The sequence below is a fragment of the Folsomia candida genome, unplaced genomic scaffold, assembly GCF_002217175.1.
Source record: "Folsomia candida strain VU population unplaced genomic scaffold, ASM221717v1 Fcan01_Sc029, whole genome shotgun sequence".
Taxonomy (NCBI): Eukaryota; Metazoa; Arthropoda; class Collembola; order Entomobryomorpha; family Isotomidae; genus Folsomia; species Folsomia candida.
The window spans coordinates 912,447-925,064 of NW_019091221.1; the positions used below are offsets into that span (position 1 = coordinate 912,447).

At 37.1% G+C, this 12,618-nt stretch overlaps 1 protein-coding gene across 1 annotated transcript; it reads right to left on the bottom strand.

The window, feature by feature from the left end:
• Positions 1-6,468: 6,468 nt before the first annotated feature.
• LOC110860161 (calcium-binding mitochondrial carrier protein Aralar1) lies at positions 6,469-12,297 on the bottom strand. Its single transcript, XM_022109222.2, has 8 exons — positions 11,102-12,297; positions 10,274-10,497; positions 9,400-9,678; positions 8,526-8,728; positions 7,597-7,821; positions 7,060-7,103; positions 6,732-6,978; positions 6,469-6,673 (listed from the first exon to the last, which is right to left on the bottom strand). Exons 2-8 carry the CDS (start codon positions 10,401-10,403, stop codon positions 6,572-6,574), a joined length of 1,230 nt encoding a protein of 409 aa, XP_021964914.1. The 5' UTR covers positions 10,404-10,497; positions 11,102-12,297; the 3' UTR covers positions 6,469-6,571.
• Between the last annotated feature and the right edge of the window lie 321 nt (positions 12,298-12,618).

Sequence of the window (12,618 nt, forward strand, 5' to 3'; positions counted from 1 at the left end):
GAGTACTGCAGGGTAATACAGATATTTTTAATTTTATTTGATTTATATGTATTTATACCAGGCAAATCTTCACCAGAATAACAAACTCGAGCCAGCTAGTACGAGAATCAATTTTCACTAACATTATAAGTAATATAAGAATGTATATACATATATATATGTAAGCATGCACAATTTAATTTTTATATTTATGTGTACATATGTATGTAGTATGTAGAGAAATGTGAAGAAATTTAATCTCTAACTAAATCGTATTTAAATAAATAAATACATAATTTAGAAACTATGTTTGCTTCCCTCAGGTTCTAATCTATTACCGCAAGGAGATAAATATATGCGCAAGACGGTGATAACTTGTCACCACATGTAGGTAAATTATTTCTACTCGGAGACACAGCTTACGTTGATTACCTCAGTAACAAATTATATCCCGGTAGGTGACAATAATATTTACCTCCGCTCGGGAGACAAAACACATTTGTCAACGGATGGAGGTAAATTATTACCTTACGGTAGAGTTGCATAGTACCTACACGAGGAGACGATTTTGGTGGCAACTTTGCTGAGAGTGTACAGATACCACTGGCGGAAATAGGGGTACGTATGATACGTCCTACGTATTGGCCCCCGCTCGCCCCCCCCCTAATTCCCCCTAATAAATAAAATAATTTTTAGAAGGCAAAAAATTTCTTGCCCGATTTTGGGCGATTGAACCGAATTTAGGGTGTTACAGTGACCTGAGTTTACAGAGTTTCTGGATTTCACTAATTAAAATAGTTCAATGTGAAAGTATAAAATATGTTAAAATCTTTGTACTGCCTCTAAATTTCGAAAATATTTAGAACCCTCAGTCTTGCTTTGGTACTACTAAATCGGGTCGAGGAATAAAGATAAATATAACCAAATAAACAAGAAGAAAGTATATATCCTAACTTATGTATTTATGTAAACATATTTAGACACTTACATATATGTATACCTTTATTACTATTCTTAAAAATTATATTCTTCCTGGAAATAAATTTCATATAAATATTCTAAGAAAGCTGAATCTCGGTCGATATGTAATTAACGAATGTACGAAAGTGGTAGACTTATGTATGAATACATAAATACGTAACTACCGTAGTTACCGCAAACTCCCAAATATCCAGACATATAGGATTGGACAAGACATATTGGATACGTATTTTTTACATAACAAATGTATCTACATATTGATGAAGTTTGGCAACAAAACGTTGCTAAAGTTTTATTTAATTACGGGCTCAAAAATAATTTTGAAGTAACTTCCTCCGTAATGTTTGTATATCTCGCACAGCAACATATTTCTTCAACTTGCGAAGTTTGTGAGATATGCGAGATTTCGCAAAATCTTGCATATGCTGAGGAGTTTTCCTCCCAAATTTACCAAACTAATGGGATTTTTCTCACACAGCTAATGCGCATGTTTCTAACTAATTGGCGAGGTCAAGAAACTATAAAAATACATGTCTGCTTAATTTGGTTCCTAAAAAAATAAACTTGGTCCCATCGAAATCTTAGGGTATTGGCCAACAACCTTGCATTGTCGGTAGACTATTCATAAAATGCAGCGATATTTATGTACAAATGTCGAGGAAGAAATAAACCAGTCAGAAACCTGGACAGAAGGATTCACGGGTGACGCTGCGTGCAATTATTAGGATTATGCACTCATCATGAGACAAATTTAGGGTCAAATCAATTAATTTTATTATTTTCACAAAATCCCAAAAACACAAAAAAGTCAGTAAAAATACATAATTCTAAAATCACACTCTATCTACTGATTAGAAAAGAAGAACACATTTCATCCCCCAATTTAATTCTACAACGCACATTATTTCCTCGCCCTGATCAAAGTCAGCGACATGGTTTGAGTAAAACAAAAGTTCTGAATATTTAGTGGGGTTCCTCGATCGATAAAGTTTGACCCGAATTTCACCTTGAGCATGGACAAGGATGCGACCTGCGTCTTGATGAGGCCTCGTTTTTGCACATATCCCCGCAGCTCCATCCCCTTTCTCAGCATGGATGGTCGCACATTGGACGACGCGCTATGAACCGCGGAGGCAAACGTGTAGATCAAAATGTTCGCTACAATAGCGTCCAGCCCCATCAGGGGGAATATCACGAAGCCTGGCATGGACACGTCGTCATGGTGATTTATGCAGACGTATTGAGCAATCAGCTGTATTCCGGGGCTGCAGAGGAGCAAGGCGGGCACCACGCGACGCATGAGGAAGGCATTGAACACCTTTTCCAAGAGTTGAAGACACCGATATGTTCGGAAGCAGGCGGATAAATCCGTGTGATTCTGTATTTTTTGGATTTGCCTGTGAAACAAGGGCCAAGAATTGATTATCGTTCTGATAACGCGATGGTGTGAAGTGTAACCCTCCGATTTGGTTAACATTTCGAAATTATGCGGTCCATGTCAATACAACCAATGTATCTTGAAGCAGTTTGTGCGATGGTCAGAAATTGTCAAAATATTTGAGGGTAAAGTTGACAAATACCTATGCGATTTTTAGCAAGGGAAGAGAATGGAAGTTGAGTTCGTTTCCTCCGAGTGCGAAAAATCGCCCCTTTTTCAACTTTGACCTCAAATATTTAGCAAATTCTGACCCTTACACAAACTGCCTGATGAATGGTTGGTTGTATTGACATGGACCACATAATTTCAAAATTTTAACCAAATCCGAGGGTTACACTTCACACCATCGCATTGCGAGTGTGATAATCAGTACTGTGTGTTTCTGTGATTTAGTATGATCATCACACTCTTAACATGTTCTTTATATTATCACACTTTGGGATTTTGGTGATCATCACACCGTGATTTAATATAATTAGCGTACGTATTCAGCTATTTTTAATTATTATCCTGGGATTTAATGACATTTTCCATATAGCGAAACGTATAATAACAACTGTGATATGAACACAAAATCACAGAGATCCCATTAACATCATTTTTTTTCCGTGATGAATCAAATTATGTCACTAACATCTCCATAATCTTGAGATATTCCAGAAATCCGGTTATCCCGCCCAGTAAAACGTAGCACAACCAGGTCGCCCCCGAGTACATGGTGTGATACCCCATCCAGCTTTCGAAGAGGTGGATTCCCACCTGAAATCCGGGACTCCTTCGCTCCCCACAGTTCGGAGTCATGGAGAGGATGAAGGGCGCCGTGCAAGGGGCATAGGTCAGCAGGACAAGTTGTAGGATTGGGATGACACAAATTGAGAACTCCATTAGCCAGATGAAGATCCTCATTAGTTTGACGACCCCAGATTGCATGGAAATATGGAGGAGATCTGTGGTCGGTAGAGCAGGGCAATTATTTTCGTAAGAAAAAACAATCTTGCGATAAGAAAATACGTTTTACTTCTCCATTGATGTTTTTATTAAAAAAATATGTATATTTTGCGAAATTAAACCAAGCTCGTATTTAGACTTCTTTAAAAATTCTGGAGCCTTCTCAGAAAAATTTGCCATTCAAGGTTTGCGACATAAATGGTTTTGTAACTAATTTCGTAAACAATTTAGCGATATTTGCGAATTTTTTTTTACAAAACGCATTAAATACATCCGCATTTATTATTTATGTACGTAATTTTAAGAAAACTATATTTTGCAAAATAAATCCAAACTTTTTAAATATCTGCGAATCTTCTCGTGGGCATACCTATGCCACGTCAATTATGCGACATACTTAATTAGGCCGAATAAATTATAAAACTCTATTATCCGAACCTCTCACCGGCCCAGCCTCATACTGCAGGAAGGCATTGATCACCTGGATTGGTCCCGGACTGAGCCCGTAGTTCCACCGGGACACGGCGCAGATCAAATATGTCATGAGGAATATGGACCCTTGCAATTTATTCGTCGTGCTCAACCCCCCAAGGAAAATGTTTGCCCCCATCGCGCCACAATACAGGGCAGAGAGGACGCACTGGAGCTTAAATTTGAACAGGGAATAACCATCCTTTATTGGGACTAATCGCCCCAGATTTTCGTTGTACCGAAAAGGTATGCAATCTAAGAATTTGCAAAATTTCAAGTGAAATCTAAGAATCGGAAGGAATTTAGCGGAGAACATTTTTGTCTGTGCGAAATCTAGGGTGACGTGTGAAAGGTAGAATTTCGTTTCGGATAAATATACCTACGCATTTCTTGTGGAAGCATTGATTTAATAAAGTATAGATTACTTATCGATACCCATCGTATCATGAGGAGCGTGGCAAGCTTAATTAAATCCTCAAGTTATTCTTAGATCAAGGCATGGGGTAAGCTGGGGTAAACAGGGTTGCACATGGTGAAAATAAAATCTATCCCATACCTAATTTTCAACATGGAGTTTACATAAATGGTACAGTAAATTTCGAAATGCTGATATCTATGTAGACATCTTGTGATACACTCAAAATAAAATTTTTCCACCGGTGTCAATATATTTCTGACTTACCCAAGGCGGTAGTGACACAATGACACAAAACTACAATGTAAAATCAGCTCCGAACAGTAAGAGTTGATAATTTACCTCATTAACGCCATATTTTTATCACATGATAATAATCATGTGATTATTATCAGAACACGGCCTGATGATGATTTACGAAACCGGTCGTCAGTGTTCAATTCAGACATCAGTTGTGAAGTGTGCTTCTTATGCAAACCTGGTAACTAATTAATTACCAGACGAAAAATGTCTACCAGTCAACAATAAATAAATTACAATGCGGTGGAGTCACATACTCCGCCTGGTAATAACTTAGTTGCCGGGTTTCTTAGGGTGTAGGATTTAAATTCTGATAACGAAATATCGAAACTATGTACATAATATATTCGCAAGCCACCGTGAAAATTGGATTTTCTAAAGAATCGGGGAAATACTTATTTTCATTTCTTCGCAAGTATTGATCCAATCGAGTTTTCCAGTTAATGAGCAATGTAGTACTTCCATATACACATAGATGAACGAAACCTAGCCTGCCAGTGCTACTATACGATAATTAAATCAAATCCAACCCAATATGAGCGAGTCACACGTGGTGAACTCTATATCCCTCTATAGCCCTTTTTATTTCTTGGTGTGTCATTTATGTAAATGAGAGAACTTCAATAATAAATTAATTACTATGCGGTAGAGTCACATAGATGCATACTCCGCCTTGCAATAAATTAGTTACCGATCTTGTTAGAGTGTACGTATGAGCACTTTATCGCTTTTTATATGGCACAAACTGGCTATAAGCCCTCGTCGCAATTTGGATTGGCAGTGATGTGAACTTAGGTCGTATAATGACTCATTATTAATAAGTACTTACGAAGAACTCATGCAAATATGGGGATTGCACAATTATAAATGTAAATGAATACCGTAAAACCTCTATTTATAGCCGGGGCTAAAATCCAAAAACTGGGCGTCACAGACCCGGCTACAATTAGAGACCCGGCCAAATTTTATTTCGCGCTAATTTTTAATATTATATTTGCCATGAATGGATGCATTTTTGGTCATATGAAATTAAAATTTTTATAAATTTTGACCTCATTCGTGGAATTCCCGCAATATAGAGCATTCATGGATTGGCTATGAACGGGGACACAGCGGACAAGACAGCCATAATTAGAGACCCGGCTAACATTTTGAAATCTTGGTCTCTAGATCCGGCTATATGTGGATAACGGCTATAATTAGAATAGGGCTATAAATAGAGGTTTTACGGTATTTTTATATTTATTGCAATGTACAAATGTACTTATTTTGGACGTTTTTTCCATGAAATATTTTTATCCAATTATTTCGCCTAGGTAGGTATTTATTTGATAAATAGCGCATTTGGTTTTAACCTCCAACTTATTATTTACATACATGCATATGTTTAACTGCATGTATGTATGTATCTAAATATATGTTAACGTTAAGTTTATTCTTGTGTAAGCACGCTGCAAAACAACATTGTCAATACCTTATTACTGTCTTACGTGAAAGACCAATGTTGATTAGTAATTATATGTAGGAATATTTATGTACACTCAAAATAAGGTAGTAATGAATCATTACCATACGGAATGACTATGTGTCTCTACCACGTCGGTTACGATTTGTCGTAGAAATGGTAATTATAATTTCAGGGAAATTCAAATTCATTACCAAATATTAAGGATGTGAATACCATTATGTATTAAATTTGAATTTCCTTGAACATATTATTACCATCTCTACTACGAATCGTAACCGACGTGGTAGAGCTACATAGTCATTCCGCATGGTAATGATTCATTACTACGTTATTTTGAGTGTATAATTGAAGGAATAACAAAAGTAGACATTTATATTTATATAAGTACTAAAGATTACAGTCGAATAGTGTGCATTCTTAAGTCCGTTGGAGAAAAAAAATATTGATGAAAATTCAAAAATTACCAGCGGAACCTTAGCAGTATTTTATTCATAGATACATGTATAAGAAAAATACTAAATACCAAACACAATTAAACCCACAAAACCACGAACCCAATTAAACTATTATATCATCTCGCCCCGAAATCAACGTCGCAAAATCTTTGAAGAACTTCATACGCACCCAATGTCACACCAAATTGTGGAGCAAATCGTATCACACGAGCACCCGCCTAAAAGTATCATTATTAGTTTCATATTCCCACCATTATTCAAAAAATCTTAACTAACCCCACTCCAGAAAGCTTTCCCGCCTTCTTCCCTCCAAATTTTGCGGACTGCATCGATAACTCCGGTGTAACTAGTTTGTCCAGCCAGGGGTACAACTTGCAACCGAGTTTTGACCACATCCGCCGGTGTAACGAGACCAGCGGCCGGAACACCCGCAATAATTCCAGATATGAACAATGTCCACGGGGCGTTGTGACCAGTATCGGTTTGAAATTTCACTTTAGCATGAGCGTACACGGGGAAGAAGCTGATACATATTTAAAAAGTTTGCCTCATTTTCAAACATTTACATAAATCCTTTTAAATTTCCCGCTGCTGCACAACTTACATCGCCGAGAAGGGGACATCTCTAAGAAAACATGCCGCAGAGCCCTAAGTAATCAATTGATCAATTAGAATATACTTAATTATTAAGGGGTGAAAGCCCTTTATAAGATCGTTATGTCCGTCTGTCCGTTGGTCTTAGAGACCTGAAATTTTGAACATAAGCACCCAATGTCAAGGGACATGAAGAGGTCGAAGGTGGACACTGGAGGTCACACCCGTCTGGGTCCATAGGTTATGGAATGTCGTGTAAAGGTCAAATTTCATACATTCCTCAATTGGAACTGAAACTTAACGCCGACTTCAACGGTAACCACTATTCGGACCTCAAAGGTCACACAAGGTGACTTAGAGGTCATCAACTGTTAAATTTGATGCATATGCCACAAGTGTTGAAAATACGTATCAATTTCAACTGATTTTGGAAGGGCAAACATAATATTTGCTCAGTTTGACCGATAACACTCAGCTTTCACCCCTTGCTTACACTGGTTTTAGCGGTGTATTTAATAACCAAGCTACATATATATTCCTTCAATACCTTATACAATCCCGAGAATCCTAACTCTTTAAGGACGCTCCACCCACCAATCTTCCCTCGAATATGCATTTCACCGGCAACTTGTAACCGAATTTTTACAATTTCAACCGGGTTCGTAACGGCAACTTGACTCGCCCCAGCGGACGCACCGGCCATCACTTCACACCAGATCGGCATCGTATTTTTCTTTTTCTTTTTCAATTTATCTCGAACGAAGTCATTGACCTGGTTAGAATATAACATTTTAACGAAGGAAATAAATCCGTTGTTGCTTTAAACTTCCAAGGCCGGCAGCAGCTTCAGTAAATACAACGGAAAGCTGTGATTTTTTGCTCGGAAGCTGAAAGCGTAAATCTTCGTAGAAAGTGGAAGCATGGAAGTTGCAAGCGAAAATTTTTGTCAACAGCGTAAGTCGGAGATGCTTGGAGCTATGCCATCCGATGTCGCTTCCGGACGTCGGAAGCGGCGATTTTTCCTGGGAAGTAGGGTAAGGAAAACCCCGGGGTTTTGCTATTGAAACCCCATACCCATGGGTTCTACCTGGGTTTAACGGGTAGTCGGGGTTTTGTGGGGAAACTGAGTCATGCCTTTATGTCTTAAGTTGTGAAAACACCCTTCTTTTTCAGAAATTTAGCAACGAATCTGTTCATTAATTCAATTTTAGAAACTTATTAAACTGTAAAATTATTAGTAAAGCCCTGTTACCATACTTTTTAAAATTTAAAAACCCCAACTACCCGTGGGTATTGATCATTTTTGCTACTGCAAAACCCACCAAAACCCGCAATACCCAAATATCCCGGGCTAGCATACCCTGCTCGGAAGCGATGAAAGCTGGAAGCGCAAATTTTGATAGGAAGTGGACTCCATAGGCGGAAGCGGTTAGAAGCTGCGCAGCTATGAGCAAATAACATGAAAAGTAAACCTACCCTCAATCTAATCGCCTTTGCAGGCACGACTCCCACCAGTTGTGGGACAAGGCCTCGGTACATGCCTCCAAATCCTTCGTGTCGTATAACTTTACCAAAACAGTCAATACTTGATCTGTACATTAATTCTCCTCTTCCGCTCCTCTGATTTTGCATCCTGGTTTTAACCACGTCAACCGGAAAAACGGCGGTGGCTCCGACAACTGCAAAACAACATCCGTTCTCACAAATAGTCAGGGCAAATAGGACTTAAACTCCGTTTCAAGTTACTTGAGTTCACCGCTTTGAGTGCATTAGCCGAATTATTTTATTATTTGGCACAAGTTATTTTCATTTTAGCGTCTGTAAAAGTCATACGAAATTGAATAATTTAAACGCCAAAATGAAAATAATTGGTGTCAAATAATAAAATAATTCGGCTAATGTACTCCATGTAGTGAACTCAAGTAATGTTAAACGGAGTTTACCAGCAACCAAGGTTTTCTAATTAATTAATTAGTCTAATCAAGTAGCCAATTAAACTACGTAACTTACTACAATTAATCTTCATTACGTAAACGGAAGCTAATTCAAATTACTACTTAATTAGATCAAAAAAACTTTTAAAAAATTGTACTTAATTACCTAGAACTTCTCACTTAATTCGCAGTTGTGCTAATTAATTAGTTAATTGGGGATTCCAGCCTACTTATGTATATAACAGTTGTTATTTAGATAAGTAATTAGTCAAAATTGGTCAAAATTGGTATTTTTTAATTGCCAATTGCTACTTAATTTGAAAACAAACTACACCATACTTTCTGACCGCCTTGTACATAAGTAAAAAAAATTCGTATCTCCAATCCTTATCAAGCTTTATAGACATTTATCTTACCCCCCGCCAAGGCCCCCACCGTGAATCGGACTACACCTTCCGGAATAACCTCTCCAACCACGCGATATTCCGGTCTTTCAAAGGCTTTCAAATCCGCAAATGTTTTCCTTACAAGGTTCAAATAGTGTTCTGGTTGGATTCCGTGTGCATCAGGGTTCTTAATTTGACCAGTTTTTGTATGGGGTGATTCGCACAATAAGAATAAAATGTCGACATCCAACGCTGTCACGAACGGCGACATGATTCGCGCCACGTGGAGAAATTCTTCTTTCGTTAATTCTATGAGGAAATCAGTAGTTTTAATAAAACTCGAAAAAATAAAAGATCCAACACTTAGGTTTAGGGCATAATGAGGAAACCAATATACTGACGCGGACTACAGAATACAGAATACGGACAAAAAAAATCTGCATAATGTTCAAATTAGGACACACGAAAGGTGGACAATTCTGTTTAATTTAAAGTCACATAAAACTTGAGTTGTCCATATTGTATCATTGCCCAGGTTTCTTGTGTCCGTATTGTTCCCTTTCCAGTAAAGTTGTCCCCATTATGCCCGGATCCACCAACACGTAACATTGCGAAATGTTGGGAAATTCCCGGATTTCCGGCCGAAAAATATCAAAATTTAACGTTCGGTTGGTGTTGGAGAAAATATTCAAAATCAACAAATTTTACTCCGCGGGGAGAAAGTGGTGAAAATCATTAGAAACGAAAATTGTCTTCATCCCGCCGAACCATGACCACACTTTTTCAGGATGACTTTAGTCTTTCTCCCAAATTAAACAATTTCTAATGCATAAAACGAAAATTGTTTTCGTTACGTTTTTAAAGAGTTCAAAGGACTTAGGTATAAAGTAAAATAAGAACTTACCCATTCCCGTCGCATTGAGATAAATTTGTTTGACCAATGCCATATTACTGATAAGAGATAACTTTTCAGACATTTTCATAAGATTGTCTTGAACCTCTTTGGTTAATAGGTGTTTCTTGATTTGTGTCATAGTAAATAGTGTTTTCGGAAACTTGTGGAAAGGATTCAAACTCGTTTGTTAAAGTCTAGCACAATATTGACGGCACGATTATTCTTCGGATTTTCTAAGGTATGATACATATAAAAGCAACAATGTAAATGGAATTTAGGGGTAAGAAGGGAATGGGCCGATTGTAATGATTAGGGCTGCCAAATCCGTTCCGAATTTTCAAATTCGATTTTCGGATTATCCGGTTTCATGTGGGCCCAAATCCGGATTTGAATTATTTATTGTAATTATCAACTTCCTTGATATTTGAACGAGTTTGATAGGAGTCGGGTACTTCTTTATCCAAAGTTAAGCTTTTTTTAATTTTCATCATGTTTTAGAATTTTTTGAGGATGTAGATAGTACCTTGGTATATTTTTAAGTTGATGTACTAAAAAATGAGAAATTTCAAAAAGGTGAGTTTGATGTCGAATATGGTAAAGTAACTACCTGGGATGAATAACGAACATTTTTTTTTAATTTACACTTTTCCCAATAATTTGCATCTTTGCAATGCACATGAAAATTAATTTTTAAATTAATGGAATCTGGATTCATTCCAAAATGAAATCCGGATTTCGGATAATTCGAAATCCGGATTTCGGATAATTCGAAATCCGAAAAATCCGGATTTTTCGGATAATTCGAAGTATCCGGATTTGGCAGCCACTCAAACTTACCTGGGCAGTTTTATCTATTTATTTGCATGGGCTTGCTGCACTCATCATACGCTGAGTTATTTAAAGCCCTTAAATACAGAGGGTGAAGAAGGGTGTGGTCTGTGAATGGTAATTGTGTGACTTTGGATGAGGATGTTATATGTGTAATTGTGAATAGTGGAAAACTTTGATGTTAATAATGTGTAAAGCACAAATGGGGGCGTTTTAATTTTGATGTTAAGTTACAATTTAATGGTCAAGAAAAACTAATGGTTTACAGATTAAGACCGAATTGACTCTCATAAATGTATTGAATTGATTGTTGAAGAGTGACTAATTTGGCTTCCGTGCTGGCTGACGGCTGGCCTGAGAGTGCGGAGCAAGTTGAACTTGCTGGGCAAAATTGGACAAGAGAGAGGAGTTTCATAAGACATTTACATAATGATCAAAAATATTAAAATGAGACAAAATATGTATGACAGTACTGAACAGAGGGTGAATGGTTAAAAAGCGACGGATAGATAATCTTACATAATCGTGGTTGTGTTTTGGCTATAAAATTTTTATAATAAGGGAACGCACCGATTTACCAGACTTGAACTAATAGTGGTACACTCTAAGAAATCTGGGGACCCTTTAAAAAAATTTAAACCTGTAATTCTACAATGCAGTAATCGAGTATATATTGATATAGTTCTGGGTGATATTTTTTTACCATCTTTAATTCCATTCAAAATTTTTATCTGGATTAAAGATTAAAGATTAGTTACATAAAATATTTTACGGGGTTATTGATTAATTAATTCTTAAGCTCAATTTCCTTAATTCATTAATCGAGATTCGTTAATCAGTATCTCTGCATGCGGGCCACATCAACTTATTACAACTTATTACCAACTTATACCAAACAGCTTAGCCAGACAACTTATTACCAAACCGTGATAATTTATCACTCTTGCTTAAAATCCAGTGTAAATTATTTATTATCAGATTTCTAAGAGTGTCACAAGTAAATAACTTTGTTAAGAAAGAAATAACCCACCCACAGTTGTCCAAGAGGTAAAAAACTGTGCTAAAAACGTGAAATGCACGTACACATGGCACACCAATAATGTGTACCAAACTTTCACCTCGAAACCGAATCAAAATCGTTCGCTTTTTATTACCGGTGCACCCTCAGTATTCAAGAATTTAAACCTTGTTGTACAGATATTGCTTGGCCCTAAATTTTTTACTACCTCGTCTCAACTCCAGTGTCGAGTTTAAAGTCACGCAATTCACCCATCTGTGCAAAATATCAATTTTCCTCCTTCATTATTTCTATGAAGACAACAGACACAATCGTCCCGACTATCAACATTGCTTCCTTCCTGGCTAGACGACGTGGTTTGCGTGTCACGTAATGATTTTTCGTTTTGATTTTCCTTCTAAATTTGCATAACTAACGCACAATGTGTAGGAATTCACCTTAATTATAATAAAAAATTAACACATGGTATTTGCTTTAAATACTTGCAAACAACAAGCGACACTTCGTT

Bases quoted from the DNA above. Each gene is read 5' to 3' on its own strand.
- LOC110860161 (XM_022109222.2), bottom strand. From the start codon at position 10,403: ATGACACAAATCAAGAAACACCTATTAACCAAAGAGGTTCAAGACAAT. The intron at 7,104-7,596 runs GTATTGAAGGAA...TTGATTACTTAG, and splicing joins GATTCTCGGGATTGTATAAG to GGCTCTGCGGCATGTTTTCT. The intron at 6,674-6,731 runs GTTAGTTAAGAT...TGATACTTTTAG, and splicing joins GGAAAGCTTTCTGGAGTGGG to GCGGGTGCTCGTGTGATACG.